This window comes from Pogoniulus pusillus, chromosome 36 (assembly GCF_015220805.1).
Source record: "Pogoniulus pusillus isolate bPogPus1 chromosome 36, bPogPus1.pri, whole genome shotgun sequence".
NCBI classification, from domain to species: Eukaryota; Metazoa; Chordata; class Aves; order Piciformes; family Lybiidae; genus Pogoniulus; species Pogoniulus pusillus.
The window spans coordinates 6,340,398-6,368,186 of NC_087299.1; the positions used below are offsets into that span (position 1 = coordinate 6,340,398).

At 41.6% G+C, this 27,789-nt stretch overlaps 1 protein-coding gene across 4 annotated transcripts in view; it reads right to left on the reverse strand.

Annotated features, from left to right (window-relative positions):
- Positions 1-27,119, reverse strand: part of PRKCZ (protein kinase C zeta) — a 47,109-nt gene extending 19,990 nt beyond the window's left edge. The window contains exons 1-7 of one of the 4 annotated variants that reach the window (XM_064171927.1): positions 27,030-27,119; positions 25,606-25,796; positions 23,904-24,025; positions 19,308-19,397; positions 18,865-18,915; positions 3,034-3,119; positions 435-566 (exon numbers count right to left, since the gene is read on the reverse strand). In XM_064171927.1, coding sequence (XP_064027997.1) covers positions 435-566; positions 3,034-3,119; positions 18,865-18,915; positions 19,308-19,397; positions 23,904-24,025; positions 25,606-25,676 — 552 coding nt within the window. In that variant the 5' untranslated portion in view covers positions 25,677-25,796; positions 27,030-27,119. Of the gene's footprint in view, positions 1-434; positions 567-3,033; positions 3,120-15,141; positions 15,239-18,864; positions 18,916-19,307; positions 19,398-21,843; positions 22,918-23,903; positions 24,026-25,605; positions 25,797-26,497; positions 26,817-27,029 lie in introns of those variants that run through there. The other 3 variants (XM_064171928.1, XM_064171929.1, XM_064171930.1) reach the window with 3 other exon arrangements.
- Between the last annotated feature and the right edge of the window lie 670 nt (positions 27,120-27,789).

Genomic DNA, 27,789 nt, shown 5'->3' on the forward strand with positions numbered 1-27,789 from the left:
AATTCAGGGACACAGGTAAGTGTTGAAAATCTAGGAAAGACATAGCATTTCCACTGGAATGTATGAGAGGAATGGAGAGGAAATTGGAGAAACTGAGATGGCAAGAACAGGAAAGCAACAAGCAAAACCCACACGAGTCCTTGGTTCTCGGACTCCACAAGCTAAGAGGCAAAGTGCCAAGATTGTCATTGACCATTCCCATCTACCTGTAAAATACAGTATGGCTACTGGAGAAGTCACCTAAATGTCACACGTTTTGTTTTCTCACTGTCTCTGCTGCTCACAACCCACAGGCATTTCAGGAATTGAAACCCAGATACCACCCAGTGTTACAAATCTGCCATCACAAACAGCATTGAATTACTTGGGATTGCAGATCCACAAACAGCAACACAAGAGACAAGGAAACAGCTTCATAGAGAACGCAAACTTACCATATGCCTCTTGCAGGTCAGTGGAACAAGGATATGACAACGTTTATGGACCAAGAGCTTGCAGTTGATACACTTGTAGCCTTGCCTTCTGAGACCCCATATCCTTTCTCTGCACTGGCCACAATATGCGCTCTGAAAGCCAGAAAGTGCATTATCAATTCCATTATCAGTTCCTTTCCATAGGTGAGTAGGTATCTAGCAGCACAAGTCCATCCTAGTCACCTCTTAACAGATGTTCCATGGTATTTCTCTGGCGTACCCAGTTCCATAGTACTTCTCTGGAGCACCCAGGCTCCCCCTAAAAACTGAAGGTAACATTTCACACATGCAACTCTGCTAAACACAGTCCTGTTTTAATCTTTTGATGAACGTGAAGAAAACAACTACCTGAAGCATATGGCACACATTACAGCCTGTCATTAACAAGTCACTCTCAGGCAACGAGCAACATATTCTGGATTTCAGCTTCTGACACAGGTCACCCAAAACTGACAGGAATTTGTACTACACAGTTAAGCATAAGAGTTCCCAAACTGCTTCAGAGAACACCAGCAGTAAACAATACCAAAGACAAATTCAGGTATGAGGAATGTTCTGTATCTGCACCTATATAAGAGAACATCAGCAGAAACTTTGCATAACAACTTCTCTCTCAAGTCTGATGCAAAACCTCTGCTGGTTGCACTATTTTATATCCAAGCTACCAGACTTTTTAAATACATTTCAATAAAACTGCATCTGAACACATGAAACCAAAATGAGAACACACACAGGAGCCAGACATCCTCCTGCTGACTTTAACAGGGCTGCTCTTTAAATGTTTTTTCCAGTGTCTGTGTGCTGTGGTCATTTTATCCACTTCACCCAGAGTGCCAAACAGCAATGTGAGATTCTTGCATGCCGAGAAGGCACCTAGACTGGGTTAGCCCTCTCCACAGCACACAGAACTTACCTGTTATTCCCTATCTGCAAATGTTCTCCAGCCACGACACTGCCTGTCACTCCACAAGCTGCACATCCAGTCCTGCACTCATTCCCCATTTCAGGCTTTGACAGAGCTCTGCAACTGTCCCAGAGCCACAAAACAGTGAAAGTCTGTTCCTCCTAACTGCAAGTTAGAGTGCGGTTATTCAGATCCTCAGACTAATGAATCACACACGGTGTCCTGCCCAAAAAACCTTCTGCTGCTAGAAATTCTTACTAGTAGCATTAAAAGAAAAAAAAAGCACACATCAGAAACAAATTAAGAAAGAAATAATGACCAAAGAATGGATCATTTAAAAGCAAAACTACTTTCTGCGCTGCTCTCAGTTGTAGAAAACTCTTTATTACGTTGCACAAGAAGAAAGTTTAGATTCCTGCTTGTGTTAATTCACCTGAATAAGTTTGAAAATGTTATTTTGAACATGAAATTCATAAAAAGAATGCTCCAGTCTCAAAAAGTCAGCGTTAAAAGTTGCTATCTAACAGTAATTTGTTACTGATTTATACATTTTGATGTCAATTCACAGTTCATGTCAACTTCATCATTACCTTCAACAGGTTATGCTTTGTGTTCTACCTTTATATCATTTCATTGTATACAAAGTTACAGACCAAAAAGGTCCTGTTTAGGGTTGCTGTGAAGCAGGCATGGTAATAAGGCTTCCAAAATCTCTCTCTATATTCACTACCTGCTTGATTTCATTAAAACATGATTGCCTATAACATGGATTATTCATGAGGCAGGCACACACTCATAAAGCTTCAAAAGTAGTATATTTTAACTCTCTCATGAGCACAAGTAAACTTTTTTTCTCAATTAAGTCAAAAAAAGGGAGTTGAATGGGTACCACATGATCCAAAGGCATATCATCATTCAGCTAAAGCACCTATTTTTTCCCCACATATCTCGTGCAGTTTTGGGGTGGGAAGCAGTAGGGGGAGGGGGGAAAGGCAGCAAAATTTCAATTAAAAAGAATGTTAGTGCTGAATGAAAACATTGCCTCTCCTGACTGTATGCCTTGGGCTGAGATTCCCAGAAGTGTACATACTGCATCTGTGTATGTGCTGCAATCCTCAGGCATAATGGGATAAGTGAAGGAGGTGTCTCAGCCTTAAAGCTACATTCACTTGCTTGTGTGGATTAAGTCAGATGCTTAATGCAGCTGCATTTCAGCTCAATGAACTGGGATTTTTTTCTGTTTAAATCAGATTCAAAGCATTTAAAGCTAACATCAAGAGCTCTAATCTTTAAGCATGGCAAAAAGTAATGAAGGTTAAATGTGCTACAAGCAATGAAAAAATAGACACAGAGTGGAGAGAAGCTGCACTAAGTGTGCACCAGTTTAAATAGTCCCTAAGCCAATTTTTTTTCTAGTGACTTAAAAACAAACGATTTCCACCTATCAGACATTACTAACTCCACCCCAAATTCAAGGATTTCCAAGTTTTTCTGATTGTTATGACCCAAACAACACTGCACAGATCGAGAAGTCACATGAACAAGCATCTTGCTTCTCCTTTCTTTTCCATGCTCAAACACAGAAAAAGCACAGACTGAGAAAACAATTACCACAGAACATTACCAAACCCCAACGTTTTCTGCAACAGTACTCACTCTGTTAAAACGTTTGGCTTGAAACAAATGCCCATTCACTCGGTACAGCTTCCTCCATCTTCTGGCTCCACGGCGGTAGATTGATTCTAAGAGAGAAATTAAAAAGGTGTAAGGAAGCAGCATGGCAGCCCAGCACCAGCAGGAACACCTGAGTTAAGCAAGTTGTGCTGCAACAACCTTGCTTTTCTAAAGAGCAACCCACAGCTGAAATCCCTGCCAGGTATTGGGTTTTTCTTTTCCCAAGGCAGCCGTAAGTGACAGCTTCTGCAGGATGTGCTTTCACCACTGCCTCTCCCTTTTCTCTATCCCTGTCTCTTTCCTCACATGATCATAATCTTGTTACAGTTTCCTGGCTGCTTGCTGTTCAGGCTCAGGTGAGAGGGACAGATAACTGTTAAAGACACAGCTTCCTCTGGTCAAATTACGATGCTGATCTCACCACGGCACCTTCGTATGCAAACACTAGAGCTGTTTGCTGCCAATAATGCTTTAGATGTGCAACATTAAAGACGTATCAAATCCTGAGACTTCATTAGTTGACCTGATTTTTATCTAGCTGTTAAACACTAGCAAATAGTTCTCCCATAAGGGAAACAGTTCAAGTGCAGGTCTGCAATTCCTTCTGATGTATTCTAACACAACAATAAGAAACTATGTAATCTGCTTAAGCCAAACTTGCCAAGAAGGCACACACCACAGCACCTAGCATCTACTGCTACTGTCAGCATCCACTCACGTTGCCTCTGTTGCCCCTTTTCATGTGTGTGCCATTTCTCTGTGGCTGGCTGGTTAGAAAACAGCATTTAATACTAAGCACTGAAAAATGTGTTGTGCCACACCGGTCCCACCCACAGCTGCACACAGCTGCGATGGTGACATTGCCAGCCCCAGCCACATAATCAGGACCACGAGCTGCCCACAGCAGGCAGTAAAAGCAAGCAATGGTGGAGGGGAGAGAAGAGGGGTGACAAGCAGAAGATTCAGCAGTGATGCCAATGCTGACAACATGCTATCAAGAAGCTGAACAATTTTAAGAGGTTAAATTTAGCAAGGCTTCCATTGCTGAATAATTAGCTCTGATTATACCTATTGGGAGATTCGAATTTAGGAGTTCTTAAAGCATACTGTAATATTTAAAGCTAACAAGTCTGTATTAGATAGAGAGAAGTCTGACACATCCCCTTCAGCATTTCCAGGAAAAGCATTCGGCAGTGTTTCTACAGGCATTGTAACATCCCCTTGCTGGAAAGAGACATGTGCAAGACTAGAAGAATTTTCCTGTCAGCATCACTATTTTAAGGCCATCTCCTGTAACATCAGGAGTAAGATTTTTCCAACACAAAGTTTTAACTATGTCTTCAAATTTATCCTACTTGGATGAGCCAAGTTAACACAGTTGGCAGCTTGTACAAAACATAGTTCATCTACTCTGAAGGGAAAAATTAGTAAGTGCAGCAGGGAATTAAACAGCACAGGAAGCATAAATAGCTCTGAGAAGACAATATTACACTTATGGTATCTGTGGATGCCTACATGTGCTGTGTTTGGTACCCAGGTAAAGTGGTTCACAACAAGCCATGTATTTGGTCAATATAAAGTGATCCTCACAGGTTCCATCACATTGCTTCACTTCTCTCTTGGAAATATTACAGCTTCTCTAGGAATATTAGTCAAGAAGTAGACCAGAGGAAGGAGTTTGTCCTGGGTTCCTTAGCTTGTTTTGACACTTAGAGCAAGACACAAAGTATTGGAGTTTCTGTGATGCTACAAATCTCTGGTGCCAGATCCCCAAACGCTCAGATGTGACTATTTGCCCGTGCCAATGCTCACTTTGCAAGCCTGAAACAGTCACTGCTATTAAAGGAATTGTCAACAATTTGTGAGAACCCAAACTTCTCAAAGAAGCTGGAAGACTGCAAGCCACGAAGTGGCAAAGATACTGGAAGAGAGGTGTGTAACTTGTGTTTGACTCCAACAGCTCTTCAAAAGCTGCCAAATACAAACTCTAAAGCAAACAAACAAAAACCACAATCCCCATTTCCCCCTAAATACAAAGAAAATTTCAAGGAGACCCCAGCAAAACTTTTGCAAAGTTTTTGCTTAAAACTAGGCTCAAACACAAAAAATACCAGCAAAAAACATCCACAATTTTCAGGACCATTTTCACCAAGACAAAAACTCAACTTCACAAAGATTTTTTTTTTCCCAAATAGCCAATTGATTCATTAGACAAAGCACCATATGGAAGCAACCTAACACATCTGTGTGCTGAATATTAGCTTATCACTGATAGGAAGAATATTAAGTGAGTGATAAGTTAAGGAGCAGCTTGTGCTGATGAAGTCTGTAAATAAAGGTGGAAGTCACTTACCTAATTAATGATAAATATTAAACTGAAGTCAAGCTTTTGCATCAGATACTTCTAAGGTAACAGTCTAACAAAAAAAATGAACTTAATATAGTGTAGCTTTCAAAAGTAGGAACCCTGACAATTTACTTCTGTCATTGATTCAGTGCAGGGTCTAAGGCAAATTGACTCCAGATCTGCATCTCTAAGAGGGCCCAAGGTAAGAAATGGGAAAACAAAGATCAGATTCTAAGAGACATCTTTTTATCACAGGTTCTATTATCACAACTAAATTTATGGCACTAATATGTTCTTAGTATTATCAATAATAGCATTCTTTTTGGTAATCTGTGTTCAGTCAGTGGCACAGAGTCTAGGTGGAGTCCAGTGACTATCGGTGTGCTTCAGAGGACAATAATGGCTCCAAACATGTTCAACATACTTGTTGGTGGCCTGGATGGAGCCAAGTATGACCTTAGCAAGTTCACTGATGCTACAAAACTGAGACAGTGTCTGAGACATCACAACTAAGCTGCCAGAGACACCTCAACCCCTGAAGAACTGAGAGTCCAAAACCTCATGAAGTTCAAAGGGAAAAGCAAATCCTGCACCCAGTGAGAAACAATCCCACACACCAGTACGTGGCTGTGGTTAATAAGCTGGAGAGCAGCTTTGAAGAAGAGGACCTGATGGAGCCACTGAGCACCAAGTAGAACACAAGCCAGCAATGTACCCTTTGGAAAGGAAAGCTAAGGCTGTCCTGGGCCGTGTTAGGAAGAGCACTGCCAGCAGCTCAAGTGAGGTGACCCTTCCCATCTACCCAGCACTAGTGAAGCCACATTTGGAGTACTATGTCCAGGTCTGGACTCCCCAGTTCAAGAGAGGCATGGTGCTAGTAGAGAGGGTCCAGACAAGGGCCATGAATATGATTAAGGAGCTGAAGCATCTTTCATAAAAGGGAAGGCTGAGAGACCTAGGTCTGTTTTGCCCACAGAAAGGAGAGAAGCCATCTAAATGTACACAAACACATGACAGGAAGGGTTAATTCGGACAGAGACTACTTTCAGTGGTGCCAAATCATAGGCCAAGAAGCAACAAGCACAAACTCAAACAGAGGAGGTTGCATCTGAACATCAGGAAATCCTTCAGAGTGAGTATGACTGAGTACCAGGACATGGTGCTCAGATGTGGAGATACTCAAAAGCCATCTGGATAAGACCCTAGGCAACCCCCTTGGAAAAGCCTAAAGAACTGGGACAAAAAGTGCATTATTCAGTGCATCATGGAAGACATCCTCCCTACAAACTCACCTAAGGACAATGTCAGACTGTTAAAAGCAGTTTGGGGTTTTATTATTATTTTGAAGCATTATCAACTTCAAAAAGCCTGGAGCTACACTAGACCAAAGAAACCATCTTGAGCAAGAAACAGATTTTTGAAATGGCAAAGAGTATGGATCTTGAAACAAGAAGCAGTTTATTGTCAGTCTTCTCTGTGACATGTGAACAAAGCTCTCATCTCTGTATGCATTTCACCCCTACACTTCATATGGGAAAAGGATACTTTTGAACCCACAACATGTTTCTAGAGTACTTCAGAATAAAGCAAGTAAGAGATTTTATGATTCCTGATAACCAAGAACAAACCCAAGTTTTTATAGGCATGGCTGATCCCAGCCATTTAGGAAAAGGAAAGCCATCACAAAAGCATGAGTATTTAATTACTGTGATTAATGAAAAGGGCCACTTTTTAATTTACTTTCCAGTATACATCAGTTCACTTGTTGGACTTTGCATTAGAGGCTGAAGGAGAGATAATACCCCTAATTAAACAAAGTAATCTTTCCTCTGATGGATATTGAAGACAAGCAAAACAAGAATTTATGAATATTCATTTTGTACATGAACAAGTTCAGAGGAAAACTCAAAAGATATTTTAAGCTGCTAACAAGGATAACAATTTTTCATTAGGGAACACAAATCTATATTAAGTACAATCAATGTATTGAAATTTATCTACTCCCAAGACTTGAAACTGAAGGGGAAAAGAGAGACTATTTTTCAAGATAGGATTACAAGGGAAAAATACTCAAACTGAATGCCTGAAACAAAATTAACCAGCTGTGCCTATGTAAAAAGCAGTGTGAAACAACTGACTGTTGCTGTTGTGCAATTCTCCCCTCTGTTGTCAAGCTGTGCAACTGCATCACTAACAGCAATGCACAACGAACCTTGTAAATATGCTTGAGACTGGTTTAGGATTGGGGATTTGTATTGTTTTCTTTACATCTTTTCAAAAAACCCTGCAGGAAAAAAAAATTAAATATACAAGAAAACTGTGGCCATAAAAAGGAATTTGTCTATTGTTCAGTGTTCATTACAGATTACCTCATCTACAGATGCTACTCCCTCAATTCAGCAGCGACCTCCTCAGAACTTAGCAGAAAGGATGTGAAGCTTGTCCTTAAAAATGGGACTTGGTAAAGTAGGGAAGAATGGAAGGTAGTACAAAAACTTGAAACACCAACGTATTTTTCCAGTGCTACAGAAACAACTTGCTCCAAGCCCTAAACACTCTTTCTCCTTCTCCAAGTCCAAAATGTCTGTTTTGCCCTGAATATGTAAGAGAATTCATCAGTGGCTTGAAAATTGTGTTTTACAGCAATCAACAGCAGGGAAATGGCCACCAAAAAATTATTTCCTCTGCACTGGGATTTACGAATGCAATTCCAAAGTCGACCTTTATGTGATCAAACTATAATGAAATCTTCTACTATACTAAGCACAGAGATAATTTGCAATTGCTGCAAATCACTTCTCAGAGATTAATGCAACTTGTTTACAGGCCAATTACATTGCCTGCCAGCTGGACACTAAGAGAATGCCCAGTTTTTGTTTTGTTCTTTTAATGTTTTGCTGAGCAGACAAGTGAGCATTCTTTTAAAATCAACTGATGAATTACAAGTAGGAAATTGATATTGGTAGCTCAGATAGGCTGGGTTAGATAAAAAGAACATACAGAAAATAATTACATATAAAGATAGGGGGGGAAAAAACAGGGAAAGTAAATTCTGAAGAGCTTTGGAGTATGTTGTTTCAGATATCTGGTCCTTAGTATGTCCCAAATAGTTCAACTGAAACAATAAAACTGCTTTCTGAAGCATGTAACAGACAAGCATTGTATGGGATGTTAATGGCCCTTCTTTTTATGAGTTAAGATTCCAGGTACAACTGCAGAAGTCAGAAAAGGAGAAGAATATCCTCAACATATAGGTATTATATTCTTGTCATTTTCAGCAGACACTAACTGTAAAGTCAGATTAATCTCTATGAAAAGTAAAATCAAACAAAAACCCAGGCACAATTAAGATACCAATAATGGCACAGGAAGTGTATTGCATACAGCATCAGCAAGGAAATAAAACTACCTCACTGAACACTAATATTTACCCAACATTTATTGCCACACAGCTCTAGTGTGGCACTGTTTGAATATCCTACTCCCCATTGACTTGGAAGGGTTGTCAACCGACTCCCACTTCAGAACTGCTAGAGGGAAAACATCTCCTCCATAGAGAGTTTTCTCATGCATTATCTATTGGTTGCTGACATTCAGGTCCTTCTGTCAAAATGGCTCTGTGCCACTGCAAGGTGGCATTTCTGAAGACGATGGCAGCCAAGAAGAGCAGAGCCAACAACCCCTTTTGAACAAGGCTCTGCTGCCCTGGTGCTGTGTGCTCCCTGCCCCTTCTGATCCATCACCCCTCCTGCCTTACGCCCACGCTTGGTCTCCATGTTAAAGCGTTCCTTACAGACAGGGGTTATAAAAGCTGGGATGCCATGTCAACAACGTATCATACCATCTTAGATTCCCATCAGTAAGGGCTTAATTTTAAGTTCCTTCTACTTGTGATCAGAAGGACTACTGTGGATCAAGTTTCAGAGATGCATCTCACCTCTGACCGAGATGTTCTGGCAACTCTGGTGATCCATTCACTTCTGTACCGAATTCTGGAACACCAACTGTTAATTCAGCCACAGAATTCTGATCTTTTACAGTTGTGAGACTATTTATTAACTGATCACTAACAACTGTTACGAATACAACTCAGTGACTAATAGCCCAGAATTTACTCATTATCCAGCCAGAGCAAAAACGTTTGTCAATTAAGTGAAAACAAATTTGGGATCCACGCAGCAGGACAGTTTGTTGAGAAGTGCTGATGTGATTTAAACATACAAAGGGTCCAGAGCACTTTTTGAAACCTTTTGGGCATACACTAGACAATTTGAGTGGTCATTTTCTTTGGATAGAAGGTAATTATTTTGGAACTAACAGTCAAAATATGACAGCAGGACAAAATATTACCAGACAAAAGTAATAGCAGAGAGTTTTATTTCACTAACATTATTTACATTTTTTTCTTACCCAAAACCCCCAAGAGTTTAAGATGCAAAACCAGCATTAAAGTATTTGCAAGTGCCTGAAGTTATTCATGCTTTCAGTGTCCAAAACACATCTCACAAGGCTTTTTCTTGCTGCTTGCCAAAGAAATAACTCCAAACTGAAACATTTTTCTATGCAAGGATCATGGCTGGTCTATAAAGATTTTATGCAAAATTTAGACTTGCTTGAAAGCAACCCAGTATTGTACATGAAGTCTAACTCACTAAATTCAGTTCCTGAGTGTCCCCATTAGGAAGATTTCTGTGCCTGCCAGTGATCACAGCCTGTTGTGGGTCCTCCTCAGCACCTCTTGCTGACATATATGCATTTTGCAAGGCTGTCACAAACACAAGATAAAATGATGCTGCGGTTGTTGCTTTAATGTAAAAGAACATGTAATGAAAAGGGACAGAAGACAACTGGTGGTGGATCCATACTTTTGAAGGTGATTAAGATTTTTGTTTAGGAAAGAAAAAAAGTTCACATTTTCCCTTCTAACTTGGCCTTAATGCAATTTTAAATGCCATCCCCTTTCATGATGTGCAGCTGGCTCCTCTCTTTATAAAACCACAGTGGTTCCATGCACCACAAAAATCAGGCTTGCACGGCATTGTTAATAAAGTTTAAAAGGCTTCTTTTGATGGCTGCTTCATATATTCACCCAAAATAAAAATCACTTCCATTAAAAGATTTATTCCAATGAAAACTAAATTTAATGTTCTATTAACACAAATTAAGGTGTGCATGAAAATGTTTGTCTATTTTTACACCAAATTAAGAGTACTGAACAAGTACTGAAATTATTTCTTTACCCAGCTTAGTACTTCAGTAAATCAAAATGAAGTCCTGAATATTTAAGCAACCCATAGCAAAGTAACTTCAGCAGGAAGTGAAGCACTTTGGCTCTAAACTCCATTTGTGTAACAGAGATCCCTGAGCAGCATTCTGCTCACCTGGACTAATAAGCAGGTACCTTATTGAGGTATGTATCTGTCCACACATTGCTCATTTTTCATGTTTACAAGTTCCTCAGCTTCAGCTAAACCTCTGTGATTTGCATTTAAGCAAGCACTTAATGTAACAAACCCCAGATTACAGAAGCAAAACACATTTGGCTAGAGCAGATCTCCACTGTGCAGGCTGAAAACTTCTGTATCTGAGTACATACATGAAGCACTGCTTTCTATGGTCAGTGAAAGTCTGGTAACAAACAGCCTCTGTATGCTCCAGAATTACTGAGGAAGGCAAAGTGAGGAGCAAACCCAGTGAAGTCTCCATTTTTTAAGACTGTTGCTATTTTGATTCAATTGATGTTATCTTTTAAAGCCTTTTCCAGAGCAGATGGAATTAGCTGATTTGCCTCCAGTGATAGGCATCAACATCTATTTGATTACATCATCACTAACCACTCAAAATTGCTCAAAAAACCCCACCAGCAAGTCAAAATGGATTTACCATGTATTTGAAATTCATGAACCTTTCATAAGGTGGCCTTCATGATGCCCTTGAAACCACTATTAGGTTCCTACAGCCTGTTAGGACAGTTTCCCAGTCAAGCTGCTTTCCCTCACAGCGAGGTTCCCTTACTTGGAGCTCACCATCCACTCAAACCAGTTCCACTTCCCTACCTCATGTTTACATTATTCCAGTATCTGCAGAACAACAGGAACTCACTTCAGCTATTGCTTCATAAAGGTCTATTTCATCTTTCCTAAGAAATCAGACTCCTGAGGATATTCCTCTGCATTATTTCCAATTTAATCAGTTGTCTGCTAATATTACACCCAGAAAAGTAGGCGACACCTCAGTGACAGAGGACACCCTTACCTTGCAGCAGGACTCACTCCCCACATCACTTTTCAGACAGTGTTGACACACATCTTGTTCTGCTTCATATTAGAGGCAAAGCAAGTCAAAAATCAAGTGCACATAGTGCCTGTTTTTATTGTGTGACAGTTGTTCTATGAATTGTTCAGTTTTTATCAGGTAATAAATAAAACTAATCTGAGACATTCTCACATTTGTGCTTTTACTCCTAAGCTTCCTCTACACTACATGAATACAGCATTTCTATGTGTCCCAGAAGCAGAGTTTGCAGCAATATAAAGTATCACTAAGCTTCTCATTACTTAGCCACGGTAGCTAAACAAAATATGATTCATTTCAGCAGTTATTCATCATACCTATTATGCTCTGGATCAAATGACTATGCACTAATTCTAACAGCAAACTGAGTAAATCACCCATCTGAGTTAATTATTTCACGATGCAGAGAATTGTTTCCCAAGAAAATGACCTTCCATCCTACAGCTTCTGATCCTTATGGGGAAAAAAAAGACCCTGCATGTGGCAGTTTTATGTACCTGCCCTTCCATCTGGTCTGTTAAAGGAGAGCCATAGTGTTTAATGTGCCAAACCAGCACATTTTCATCTTTCACATTAGAGATGGTATTTGTCTTTCAGCTTTTGGAAGGGGGCTCTCGACTCTCCTCTATGAGGAAAGGAAGGCAATTATACCAGATCTGCAAAGTTTGCACACTGCTTCCCACCTAAACTCCTTTTGATTTCTTCTATGCTTTCCATTATCTGTGCATACTATGAAACCTGCTGGCTAAAGACATTTCACAACAGCTATTCCTCCTCCTCCCAAGTTTAAAGTCACACTGAGACAGCTTGTAGTGGTACTGGTAAAAATGACTGCACCTTGAAATTAATTGATCAGTTCCAGTCCCAGACCTATTGTTTCAGGTTCCACAAAATCAGTTTTATCACTGCCTGCCCAAGTTTTTTCACTCTTTGCAGTCTCTATGGGTAAGAATAGTTTTTATCAGTTGACAGCCTAAAGGACGTGGAGTCCTATGCCAGTCACGAGGCATCTGTACCTGCTTTACTAAAGAACACAGTAAATGATAACCTAAATTACTGAATCATAGAACCATGAAGTGCATTGCTATTATTAGAATGAGCATGTTACTGTAAAGAGGACCATACCAAAGCCTTGAAGTTTTGCCTTCAGATATTTAAAAGGAAGGCTCAAACTATTTTCCCATCTAAGTTCAAGGACAAACACTTACAGATGCAGAAAAATCAGTAGCAGAACTTTAGAATTACAAATGAGGGGCTGGCTGGCCAAATCGAGAATCTCACATTTTCTTTCCTCCCCACTACCCAAGTCACTACCTTCCCCCTGCGGTTTAAGGCCAGAACTGCACAATCTGTTCAACACTTAACTCTTGCACTGACAGTGGTCTTTAGGACTCACACACCTCTTCCCCCAAAAAAAGCCTTTCAGCATACCTGAAGTTACCTGCTTTCAGCTTTTTATCTTCAGGACATTTATTTACCATCTGGATTTGTACTGACTGCAAATCCTCATGGCTAGTCAACAGCTGTCACCACACTGTCTCACAAGACTGCACTCCTGAAGTGCTCTCCATTTCAAAAACAGCAGCACCTGAAATCTCTCACAAAACCTGGTTTCTCACACAGCAACTCAAAAATCCAAAAGGTAAGTGTTAAAGAGCCCATTTATCATCCCTGTAGGCTTCTGTTGCCATTTTTGTGGCTCAGTTAAACATTTAAACCCCTAACTTTCATAGAGCATCTCATTCTAAGTAGTATCACACAGAACCCCAAGAGTATATAGTTAATCTTGACTGCATCATTAGACACAAATCAGCTTTTCAAGCTGCTGGACAGGACTACAACAAGTTTACAAGCTACAGATGTCTATTAATTCCTTCAAATAATAGAAAAAGCTTCATCACCTTCTTGCCAAATTCAGTGACCCCAAACAAACAAAAGTGGCTCTAACAGCTTCTGAGAAGTACACAGACTGGAGGGTATGAGAGAGAATCCAGGGCAATGGATCTAGATACAACATTCAAGAGAAGTTTGCTAAAACCAGGTTATCTCTTTCCTGCACAGTTATACTACATTCTGAGCAACAGCTGAAGAGAAGATGGAATAATAAATGAAGAACATAGGCTGTTCATGATGACATCTTAAACCAGCCCAAGCATTCCTTATTCCACTGTATTTTTAGCTGATAGTTTACAAATATCTGCTAAAACATTCAGTGTCCACAAGGGAGGCCTAGTTCTATTCTTCAGTATGTTTCACAGCTAATAAAAAGGTTAACATTTTAGAACTGAAAACATTAAATAAGCAAAACAGACTTCCAACTACAGTTCTGTTTTCCACAGCTTACACTGACTCAATCTCTGCCTGCATCTCTCAAATATGCCACGGATGAGAGAAATGAGGAACAGTTAAGGCAGAGGAAGAGATTTCAGGTATTCTTGAGAAACTATGACACAGCTATTTTCAATTTGTAAGCAACAAGATATCTCACATTAAAAACAGTACAATTTCCCCCCTCTGACAGCTTAATTACTGAAAACCAGGAGAGGGTTACCAGCAGTTTCAAAATTGCCTAATTATCCAGTGCAATCCAATCTATGCCTTCAGAATAGTCTCTATGGTCGCAATAGTTCCTTTCTTCATTGGGGGATGAAATTGGTTCACGTGCTCTGAATAACCTAATCACTGCTGCCTATACACTGACAAACGAAGGGAAAAACCTGCCTTATGAGCTAGAAAAATATTTACAGGCCACACTACTGTAGCCAGAAGCCTTTTAGAGCTATTTCATAGTATCAGGCAGAACCTAAAGCAAATGCAAGTATCCATACCTTAAAAACCTCAGCTCACAACAATAATTAGGTTAGTAAGATACCTTTACTCAACCCTACCATGACATTTTCATGGCTTGGGGAAAAATGTCCAAACACCTTATGTCAAAAGACTGAGCAGATAAACAAAGAGCAGAACAGACATCCACAACATACTGTAAAATTAAAAAAACAGGCAGCAAAATCAGCCAGAAACACAAGATAATAAAAGCATCAGGGATACTGTCATACTAACGCTCTAAGTACTTATGCATTAAATACAGTCTCTTCTGCGACATTAAAGGTTTCCTACTCTGTAATCTCTATTTAAAGAGCCAACCCCAAAACAATCCTAACATTTGTTAGCACTACCTACCCAATTTTGAGCTGTATTTTACCCTTAAGTACAGACATCTACCAGTACAGATGTAAAAATGCACGAGCGTACTGGCACAGTTTATTCTGACAATATCAGTAACTAAGTAAACCTTGATTCAAAACAAGCATTTCACAATTAAAATGAAAACAACCCACAAGGCAACCCCCTAAACACAATCCAACAAAGGCCCGGGAAAAAGGCTACTTGTAAATCATCTGCCTTTATATCATCAATCTTACAAGACCCAGGCCCTGAACACATACCGTCAGGGTTTTTGGGATACATTTCTTTCATCAGTCTCCAATACGAGCAGCAGCAGCATCACTCACTCCTCTGTTCTTTTCCTCCTAAAATACAACCCCCAAGAGTCCTTTCAATGTAATTTTCTCAGCCTTTCGGAGAGGTCTCTCAGACACATCCCTACGCTCAAGAGGCAGCAGGGATCTCTGCATTTGTAACAATCTATGGCTGCAAAGCAGGGTGGCAGGCAAAGCAACTGTATCATAACCAAAATGCTGAGTTCTATTATCTCCTGCACCACACGTACACACATACTGCATCAATGGCCTCGCTGCCAAACAGCGACCACAACGATGAGACACACACAATCTACAGAAAAAGCATGCATTACTCACTGGGTTTTATTCTTTAGCTTCTTCAGCATGGAATTCTTTACGCTTTACAACGGAGCAGGCATGAAATGAAACATTTTCCCTTTATTCCACGGATGCCGCTGTTTGAATACCATTAGATACCAAGGACAATAGGCAGGATCAGCTCGAACATTAAGAGCAAATATTTAATGGAAGACTGGTTACCCCTGTCTCTCCCTTTCACATCTCTGCCTCATGTATCCAGGCACGGGTGGTACTGGCTCCCTTGAGAGGCTGTAGCTAGCAGCTGAGGCACAAACTAAAACATGGCATGGATGGCAAGGAGCTGATGTCACACAAACAAGTATTCCTCTGATAACAGCGGCAATTCCGTTAGGGAAGTCCTACAAATCGATGGAAAAGGTTCAGCTGCACATGCTTTGTTATACAATGTGCTGCAGCACCCGGAGTGAGAAATCAGAGCCAGAGCTGTCACTGCAAATAAGCTGAGGCTACAATAACTAAGTTCTAATCTGCCAATCAGACACCATGCTCCCTGTCGGGGTATCAGCCAGACTGTCCCTTACGGGCACCGAGAGAAATGCACACCTAAGCCTTTCAGAAACGCCCTGCTTGCTATCGATTCCAGAAGAACGGCTCAGCTATAATAAAAATGTTTTTAAAAGCAAAAGACTGGCCTCAAAGTCTGCCACCTTCAAAAGGAAATGTGATAAAGTCTGCAAGGCTCCAGTCCAGCAGATGCGAGAAACACCTCTGGAGAGATCATATTCGGTGTCTGGGAAGAGATGCAGGATGTTTAGAAATCCTGCCACCTCACAGCAGCACTGCCATTCCAGCCCGTGGGGATGGCTTCCCTGGCTGACGGTAAAAGGGACTGTTCTGCCACTGCAGCTGCACATTTATAGCAGGAGTTGAGTCTGATGCAAAAAAACCCAAACCAAACACACAGGGAAAAAAAAAGTGCAAAAATCCCCGAGCCAAAGGAACACAGAGAATACAACTTCACACAAGAGTCTGAATTCTGTCTTGCAGGTAGTATCACATCCATGGAGGTAGGTTCTTCAAACACAAAATGAACTTTAAGAGATGCAAACAGAACGAAATATCAGTCACATGGTTTATTCCATTAATGGAGTGCATGTATTTATTTCAGGCTTTGCTGGCTGGTACAATCTCAAGACCATATCCATTTCACAGAGCTCCAGAACAGCTAGCAACCATATTATTAGATTTCAACACAAATGCAAAACATTCACTCCATTTCTGCACCCTTCTTCCAAACCCTTATTGTTCTGAAGGGGAATTGAAAAACCTAAAAGTCTACAAAAATTCACTACAAAATATTTGCAATTCAAAAAACCTCAAAAGTCACTCCAAGACCTAATATGAACAAATCAAAGCAATATATTGCAAAATTGTTTAGCAACTGAATAGTTTTGTTTAAAACTCCCATTTCAAACTGTCTGCAGCTCTGTAACAAACTAGAAGTCCATACTTTGAGACTGCTGATTTCAGCAGAAGCCCATTTTGGACAGAGCAATTAGTGACTGTCTCTGGAAATAACTGGAGGCAAACTCCTAAGTTCCTTTATAGTGTAAACATGATGCATGCATATGGAATATTCTCTTTAAGAGTTTCCTGTGAACACAACAACAGTGACAAAGCCACATGAAAGAATTTGAAACATACCAAATCTTTTCTGCACAAAAGACAACGCTTTAGCCCTGTCAAAACAAACAGTCCTTTAAATAAACTATATCACCAATACCAACAACATTGCCATACAGCCTGAGCCATGCAGATGTTTAGATGCCCTGAACTAACATGCAGCAGCACTGCATACATCAGTTGAAGTTAAATTAGCACTAACACAATTGAACAGGTCTGTTATAAACAATTTGAAACTAGTTACAAGTAGGCCACAGCACCACATTTCCAGCCAGGCCCCATGGATGCAAACATACAATAAGCATCAAATGAATTCACTAAATTAAGAGAAACTCAACCACAAATTACTTACTGAGCACATCTCACTGAATAAGCTTTTCAAACAAAGTTATGCTTCAATTTGACCTGTAAAACCATGGAGGGAGAAATACCCTACAGACAGAATAATCAGGTCATCCAGACCACACTGATCTATGTGCTTTCATAGCTCATCTCATGGCTTCAGATAGCTGAAACATCCAGCAAATTAACATGAGAAATTCTGGTACTAAAATATCTGCACGTCTAATGAGATGATTAAACTGCAGTGAACTTGACTGCACCACACAAGCTACACAATGCTTGCTGGGCTCATCCTAAAAAGAAACTGAGAAGACCACAGAAGTGCCTCCTTTCTTCTGGAAGACCATAAAAGAAAAAAGAGGAGTGTCTCAAGGAAAATAATTTCTCTAGCATCTCTAATTATTTAATCCAAGTAGCTGAGCAACGACAGCAGATAGTGTTTCACTTTTACTTGGATTTCTTTCTATAAGACAACTGTCATCACCTACTCACAACATGAAACTTGACTGCTTTTTATATTTAACCTGTGTAGTTTCAATGTAAAGAATCATATTGTGTTATTTATTCCATCCCACTCCATCTTCTGGAGTTCAGTAGACATTCTCAGTAGAGCAATTATTAGTCTGTTAGCATTATTTCTTTAATTAAAATTATTATTCACAGCTACTGACCACAGTACTACAGATTTTCAGCCAGTCTGCCAGGGTAAATCCTGATCAATTAAGTCTTCCCCTAGTAAGCATTACTTGCTTTTATCAGCAATTAATATCATCTGCTCTTGTACCTTTGAAGAGAAGGGCAAAGTTCTTTCAACTCCTCAGCTTTTACTCCTACTACTGTGGCTAGACAAGCAGCATCTGGTAACTGTCATCCAGTTTCCTTTCCTTAACATAGCCATGTCTTGGTGACCTCTCTCCATATGAAAAGGGACTCTACAGCTGTTTCATCCTTCTAGCCCTGTGTAGTTTATGTTACTGAAATGCAGGTAAACCACATCAATCATGATCAATCACATCCTCTGGAGGCTTATCTCCAGTCCACAGCAATTTTTAGAGATTAATAACATTTATCTCCCTCTTCTTCAGTACCTCACTTCCTTTCTCTACAAGTTAAGAAACCAGTAGAACCACAGAAGCAGCCAAGGACCACATTAAAATATTCACCTAAAATCCTGACCTCTTTTGCTCCCAATATTATCAGGTATTGGAAACATCCTCAGGAACAGACAGTATGCCAATGTTGACTTACATGCTACCTCTCAGATAAAACATCCAACATGTTATATTCTCTTAAGAAATCACAACACAGGAATACACGTGTCTTAAAAAAAAAGCTACAACTGGAAAGTATTTTAGTACTCACTGTCTTCTCCTGGACAAGGCATGCCAGGCTTCTCTGGAGTGCTTGGGAACACTATAAACAAAAACATTACATTTTTAAGTAAAAAGAATCTCAGTAGTATTCTCTCCTTGAATTTTAAATGTATTTCCACAGAGACAACTTCTAGAAGCTTTGTATGAGAAATGACATCATGAAATTTGGTTCTGTACTGGCAAGACCTTACACCTGACCACAGCATTAACAGATCTGTGCAGCTGACAATGTGAAGCCCATTCAAAGTCTACTGCACAGATTCAGCTTTGGGATCCACACTCAAAACAAGTCGTCCTTCTTACAGCATCAGACTATAGGGCACCAGCTATATAAAGAATGTTATTTGGTGGGCAAAGGAGTTCCCATCTCAAATTAAAGAAGCTGCTAGGACTATCAGTTGCACAAAGGTTCTTGAACTGTGCAATACTTACCATGAATAATCAACCCTTCGTCTCTGTTTTGACAATACAAACGGAAGGCTTCCTCCAGCTCCATCTGAGATGAGATGGTACATGGGTCACCTAATAAGGAAGCAATACACAAGGAAACTTATCACTAAAGAATTAAGCAGAGAATTCCAATTAGTCAGTAAGAAATGTACCAGCCTTCAGGACTGCCTTTGTTTCAGTCCTTTGTTATTAAACTGGCATTTGGTTCAAGGCTGAAATATATCAACACAATTGTTTTGCCTTTTAATTTTACCAAAGCTGAGTAGACAGAAATAGCCATACTGGTTTGCAAGAGGTCCACAAAACACAGAAGTGAACAGATATGCTTAAAGCTTTTTAGGATATGGCATAAATAAATCAAGATCACTTCCTAGTAACCTGAAAATTTAAGCTGAACTCAACACTTTGTAAAGTGTTGCATTTTTAGTTAAGGGAGTCAAAACCTGTGGAAGTTTTTACACGTTAAAAAAGTTCTATTTCCAAGTTCCAGTGTACTGAAAGAAAAAACCAAACAACCAAATCTCCAGACAGCCATTTTCCAAATGCTGTCTCCAGAGCACAGGTCCCTTTTGCAAAGCAGTTACCTTCTCAGCCATTGGAATTAAGTACTTATTTTAAATAGCTGCTAGGTAGCACACTGACAGCCACTTGTCATCACATCTAATAGCCACACCTCAGAAACATTTAGCCTTTTGCAAAAGAAAAACGCAGAACTAATCTCTAACAACTCTTGGAAGCCTTTTGCTGCAAGATAAACAGCTAACCTCTGTGAAATACAGAGGTCTCAGGGTCACTCCCCAAGTTATTACTAAGTATTGCAAACATGCTCCCTAAAGTTCTTGGGTTTATAAAATCAATCACGTCCCTGACAGCCTGTAGCACTGTGCACTTCTGGCTCCAACTCCTCTGCTGCAGTAGCCTGCCTTTGAATTACGTTGGGTGAATTTCATGTGTGATGCTCTCTGCAACCTCACCACTGAATCCTTCATTGCATTCCAGTCACATCAGCCTCTCCATCAGTGGAGACTCACACAGTTTAATAAAAACAATGTGTTATTGAAAAAGTAATTTACTGCTTAGATCCTATCTCTTCCAGTCTATCTTTCTTTCCTTTGGTGACTCACAAAAAATACATCTGCACATATCTCATTATTGAAACAGAATCTAGTAAATACCATAAGCTGAGACATTAGAAACTGCTCTGCTTCCATCTAACCATACAGCAAAAAACTCCCACACTGCAAAGTTCAATATTTGTTTCTTCAAACCTTCACTAATATGATCTATGCATCTTCCAGCAACATTTTCTGATGAAGGAATGCATTTCAGGCTCTGCCAGTCTTGTTTTCTGTGTATTATTCCAGCCATTTGATCAGGACAGGAGGAACAGGAGTTTCCCCCATGCTAAGCTGCCTTTTGTCTTCTGCTATTAAAAACCCTCAAAAGTAACTTCTAGAAATTTCAGTTTAGTGAAATTTTGTAGAGAACAGAATTGAGTGTCATGAGAGTTAAAAACATCAGTGCAAAACAGAGGTAGAAGTTCATCTTGTTCTGGATACTTTGTTTTTAAATGCCTTGCTAATCATGGTGGCTTCATACCATCATTATGCTCTCAAAACACAGGGTGAGGTTTATTAACAGCAGAGGATGCAAATACATATTTCAAATGCTGTTCTTGCTAATTTCCAATCTTTTTGACTGACTTTGAGTCAGATCTAATTAGGCAGTCAATGTTTTTACTCTGTAGGGTGGCTGACAGTTGATATTTAGGAGTAGGAGAAATGTCAGCTCCGCCATTTTCTCAGCTGCTTCTGCTCACATTAGCTTCACCTTGTGAGGGTTATTTTAGTTAAAAGTAGGTAATTAATCCATAAATCCACTTAGCCAGGCACATGTAAATTGCAGCATGTCACAATACACTGGAAGTAAGCAAAGGAGCTGGGGTGTCACTCTCCACCCCTGCAGCTTTGTGGGACACCCACTCTTTCCACAGCACACCTTGCCCACCACATGTGACACATCACCACATGATAGACAAGATAACAGATGACACCACTGTTGAGCCACATGAAAATCAAGTAAAGTTTTAGAATAAGAAGTTAAAATGTTTGTGGTTTTTTTTTCTTTAAATACAGAGCCCAGGGTGCATTTAACCCCTCTTTGAAGGGCACTGCTCTTGGTGATCTGTAAATACTGCAGTAATGCAACATGAGACTAAAGAATGATTTGCATTGCATATCAACCATCCAGATACCCTGCCTTTTTTACGGGGTTTTATTATGAGTGACTTGTGCAAACATTTTGGATCTTGTCAAAACCAAAGGAACACTAAAAAAGCCTAAGAGAAAATTCATTTTCTTTGGCTGTTTGGAAGCTTTTCTTTGTTCACTTAGCCATCAGCAATTGTTTGTGTTAAGTTAGTTCAAAGAGAACATCTGTTTGTGCAATCAGTCAAATGAACTCAAATTACATGTGGCAATAGATGGAAACACTCATATGCAGAGAGAGAGTAACTCACAAAACCTGTGAGGATTGAGGGCAGCCAGAAGAGCAGATGGGTTGAAACTTAACAACTTGGAATCAGGAAAAAGGGTTGTACAGGTATCTAATTAACCAAGACTAGAAGAAAATACTCATTAGAACTGCAACTAAAAGGAGAAATGCACTGGTTTAATTGAAATAAACCTCAAAAAGATAATGGCACAAATATCCAAACCAAGAAATGGTGAACAGGAATCACATCTTAAAATCCCACAACTCAGAATTCATGAGGTTTTCCTCTTTCTTGTAATAATCTTCTCTTTATTAGCAGTCACACAGTTCAAATGGCCAAGCACAGCAATGCAATTATTCTCTCGGGACTGCTGATGATACTTTTTATTAGGCTGCCCTGAAACTGCAGGTTAGTACACTGGCCTCTGCCTTTCTTGGCTCTCAGTAAATAGAAGGGTAAAATTCAAAAGCAGTTGATACCACTCCTTGGTACCTTAAAAAGATTGATTTTTTGACTGCAGGCTACCTCCTTCCTCAGTCTTTAATTTTGAAATTGCAGTCACCCACCAAATGATGCTACTCAGCTACAAGAGCAGCCTAGCCTGTGATTAGAAAACCAAAACACATCATTACAAATGGCACCCAAATTCAGTCAGTGTTCTTCCATCTTCCTGCATGCAGACCATGGCTTTGGCAAGGTGCAACAGGAAAGTAACTGAGCATCTGTGCAGTTGTGGAATTGCATGGGAGCTGTTCTCAACCTGCTAGGTCAAGAGCCATGCCCATGAGTTATAGATGCACTGCACTCCTGTTAATGCATCACCGACATTCCAGAAGGAAGCAAAACCCATAGCAAAGGCATTCAGTGTCAAGTGTCCTCATTTCATTACTACTCACAACAACCAGAAGGCTCTAGCTTAAAGCTGCCGAATACTGCCACATTTTACAGCAGAAAGAAATATGCAAACCCATCTCACATCATGAAGGTATTTCAGAGCCTAAAGAAACGGTAAAGAAAAGATAAATTTCTTTCCCATGCAACTGTCTGTGGAAGAATAATGTTAAGCTGCTTTACACCTGAAGGTAACTTGGGAGCAATGAGATCTGGCCACATCAATCTTCCTCACATAACAGTATAAGAAGACGACTTGATAACAAATCATTTCACATGATTTTATCAATCCCCCATACTCCACAGAAGTAAAACTTCACATTATTTACCCCTGCAAATGGTCACCACATACAGCCCCTTCCTCTTTTCCTGGAGATCATTTGTTTCAGCTATTTTGTGCTTTTTCTCTAGTCCAATAAGGAAACAACTTCTCTTTAAGTCAGCCTTTATTGAAGGCCTCCTATCTTTGAAAAATGGTGCTCTGGAATAGCAGGCAAGTGGAAAAAAAACAAAACAAAAAAAAAACCAAAGTCAAGATGCTTTTATTTCATGCTTTGTTATTGTATTGTACATCAACAGGATATTAACAACCAACTTTGGAATGCTCCTTTAATTACAGGCATCTACTCTCCAATTCTTAACAGGGTATATTAGGGCATTAATATAATCAGCACCATTACCAGTGTCAGTCATGCAGTTGCCAGGGACAACCATCACAAAAAGAAAAATCAATTATCATTACTTTGCACCTACCTAGCAGAACACACAAAAGTTCCAGAAGGGTCAAAACCAAGTCTCCTGATAATACAACTGCTCATTTGAGAGCAGTGTGCCTGTGTCACTACCAAAGCTGACAAGGACAAAACCAGCAAAAGTCATCTTATGAAGAATTAGAAGTTGAGAGTACAGCACAGGGCCTGTGAGAAACTGAAATTAAAACAAACTTTGCTTTCAGTATAAGTATACAACTGTCAAATACTAAAGGTTCATAAAGCATTCACTTCCAGAGAAGTGAATTAAGAGTGCTGCTAAAAATTAACCTTGATGTTTCGAGTCTCCTTTCTCCATTCCTTTATGAGACAGAGGTTTTAGGAACAAAAAGAACTCCACAACATGAAACCTGATGACACAAGTGCCCTCAACACCCCTTCTTTGTACCAGTGCCAAATAAACTTTAAGTCTCAGTACAGTACCTTCATCGTCAATCCACTTGAGGGTAATAGGCTGCTCCTGCTGTAAGTTACACATCTCATGCACTTCATCACAAAGTTCATTGTAGCTTATTGATGCATCCATGTTTGTTATCAAGATGACCCTGCACATCATGAAAAGATAAGCTTTTGTCAGGAAACATCTGCCTCAGCCTGCATATCCCAACAATCCCACCTGTGGGCTCCAAGCTGCAGGATCAGAACTTACAGAACCAGCACTCCTCACAGAAAATGCCCCTGCTAAGGTAAATTAGTTGAAGTCCATAGGATTACATCTCTGCACTGAGCTTAAAAAAATAATTCACTAGGGAGGGATTAATAATATTAGGGATCTACCTTCAATGCATTTTTACTTGGATGAGTCAACGTCCCTTATTACAACTATCATCATTTGAAGTGGTGTAAAACAATGTTAAGAATAAAGTATTTATTCAGGTACTTCTTCCACCAGCAAATAAGTAAAATCTCAACTAATAAAATCCTTTAAAAATGTACTGTTTCCCTCACATCTAATACATCTTTTTTGGCCAGGTATCTGAAACTGGACACTATAAGAATTAATGATCAGAAAGTTATGTACAAGCAGTTAAAGCCAAAGAAACATTCACAGTGACAGGTCACATTCCCATTTAAAGCCAGGGTAAAGTGCAGCACTTGATACTCTGACAACAACTTCCTCCTAACATCCAGCACAGACCTCCCCTGGCACAGCTTGAGACTGTGTTCCCTTCTTCTGTTGCTGGGTGCCTGGCAGAAGAGACCAACCCCATCTGGCTACAACCTCTCTCCAGGTACCTGCAGAGAGCAATGAGGTCTGCCCTGAGCCTCCTCTTCTCCAGGCTGCACACCCCCAGCCTCTCCTCACAGGGCTGTGTTCCAGGCCCCTCACCAGCTTTATCACCCTTCTCTGGACACATTCTGGTACCTCAGCATCTCTCATGAATTGATGAGTGATTCCAACTTACCAGGATATAATGTATAACTGAAATCCTTACATGAGAATTACACAAGTTTGCTTTCTTTTGCAATCTACTTATGCAGTTATTTATACTGTGCTATGTTAGGAACTCTGTCACACCCAGAAACATGAATACCTAAGATACTGTGACTCCACCAAGATAGACTCAAGGTGTTGCAGAACTTCCTCATACTGAGATACTGAAATGATACTTTGAATTATTATTTCATGTTGGAGGAGTTTCTTCAAAGAGTTTGGAATTCTTAATTTGTAAATTGACACGTTCTAGAGATCAGAGTCAATGGAAGTTGCTGAATATAGTGTTGCAGGAGAAACCACAGTAGCAGTTTATTGTAGAACAGGAATAATAATAACTGATGAATACAATCACCTGTGCTCTTCTGCAGAGACACGTTAGGGATACAGGAAACAGACTTACACATGGCTGTGACCATGAGCACTTGCAGCAAACCACAAATCAATAACCCATGAACCCAAAATAACTGGATGCTGGTTTTCCTTCTTGCCCACCTTTCAAACAAACCATCAACCCTCCTCCACACTGATCATGTTGCAGGCATCTGGATGGTATTTTAATAGCTCAGAAGTTTACCTGCCTGATCTGACTCTGCAAATGCCCTGCTTATTCTGTCACTAGGTCAGACTATGAACTCCTGCTGAACATGCCTCAGAATATCTCAGACACAACAAAAAGGAGTGACTTACCCACTGTAGTGTGTTTTCACTCTGATGTAGTCCTTGTTCAAATCAATTTTTGAGCCCATTCTGATAGGCATGGTCTGTATTTAGCAGGCTAAACACAATTATAGATATACAGAACTAAGTTCACTCAAGGCAGACAGGTCATTCAGTCCTCAAGCAAGCAGCTTCACTTGTGAAGTAAGTTCCTCCTCCAGCTGCACAGGAAGCAAAGCAGAACAGGGATTAATAGAGACTACCAAACAAATGGCTTGTGCCACATTTTACAAACAGCTTTACACAAAACAGCAAGAAATCCCGAGGGAAATGTACAGTAGCATTGACCTGCACTGAAATTAAACCAGACTAGTTAAAAATACTCCGCAGAGTTTTCTTTCACCGAAATACCCCAAACATTTAAGGATGTTTTAAAATAAAACACCCAGCAATTCCCTCCGAACCGAAAATACTCTGAAGTCTTCACTTATTCACCTCTTCTCCGATCGGCACATCTATCTCCTTCCTTTCAGAGAGGGGAGTATGTCCACTCAAAATAGCTTCCACACACATCGCTACGCAGCGATGTTGGTTACGAATTCCCTCAGGAACAGCGGGAGAGGAACTCCGAGGGGCAATTTAAGTTACCTTTATGACTAGCGCTTGACAAACATCCTGTTTATCTAAAACCACCACCGCCTTCCCTTACACAGACATCCAGGCAGTTCCCTAACCCCGCTCGGAGAATCGGGGCCACAGGCGCCACGGAGAGCCTCCACAAGTCGGCCTCTACAGCTCTTCTCTCCCGTGGGGCCAGGAGGCGACACGGGGCACGGTCAGGAGACGACAGCGTCGCTCGGAACAGTGCGCTCCCCAGGGCTCCCCCCTACCCAAAGTCTTCGGGACTGTCCCTTCCTCCTACCTGCTCCGACCATGGAGGGTTCCCACCCCACAGGGTGCCGCTTCGCTCCTGCTCCGCGCACCCGCTGAGCACAGGGGACGCTCTGCCTAGGGCCCGCGCCCCTGAGGGCTACACCCCCACGGCCTGAAGTTGTTCAAAGTCCCGTGAAGAAGTTTACGGTCGGGGTTTGACCTCTCCGGCGGTGGGCCGACGGAGAATAAGAGCGGCAGCGCGGCGGCAGCAGCAGCCTCCGACTCCCCCTCACCCGGCTCCTGCGGCACCGCTGCCCCCTCCCTCACCACCTCTCCGGCGCTAGCTCCAGGGGCAACGGCGCCACCGTGCCGAACATGGCGGACTAAGAAGGTTAGCGCCCACAGCCAATAGAACACCTCCTACACTACCTGTTAGCCAATAGCAAGCTCCGACTCACCTGAAGCCAATCCCCAAAAGGATCTCGCCCACCCATGTCCAATCATAGACCTGGAACCGTTACCTGGGGGAGCAGTAGGGTTTCAGCCAATCAAAAGCGATAGAGGACGCGGTAGGAGAGTACCTGCAGCCAATCGGAGACGCAAGCGCGACGCTCCCGCGAAGGCGGTGAGTGAGGTGACAGGTGCGGATCGCCGGGACAGGCGGGCCGGGGCCGGCACCGTGATAGAGCCAGGCGGGCCGGGAGAGCGCCAGGCGGGCCGCCCTCCTCTTCCTCCCCGTTCTCACTGGGCTATTCTGGCCGCGCTCCGGGGCCACGCTGAGCCGCGGCCCCGCCGGAGCGATTCCGTGCCTCGCCGTGCCCGCGCTCCGGCTTGCCGTGGCAGGAGGCGGCCCCAGGCCTGGAGGAGAGGCGGCTGCGACCGTTACAGCGCTGTAGGGATTGCGAGCTCCGCCTCTACCCTCCTCGGAGCCCTCGTCAGAGGTAATGGATTGTCCCGGACGCCGCAGGCTTCCCGAATGCGGCCTCGGCGGGAGGAGCAGCGTAGCTCGGGTGACAGCGGCGGGCTGGCTCCCCGGGGCTCCTTCGGGCTCTAGGTGCCCCGCGCCGGGCGGGCGGCAGAGGGCGCGGGGCCGCCTCAGGCAGGGCCGGGCTGGGCTGGGGCGGTGCCGAGGCGAGAGGCGGAGCGGAGCTCAGCTGCCGCTCGGGGCGTCCGGCGGGGCGGCCTGCGGAGGAGCTGCTTCACCCGTGGCCATCCGCAGGCACGGCCTCCAGAAAACCCCTGCCCTCAAACCCAACTGCAGCCCACCACCGAAACAGCGCCTGCCGGCACACACACCCCCTGCCGCCTGCCTGCCTGCCGCCGCCGGGGCGGGCGGAACTG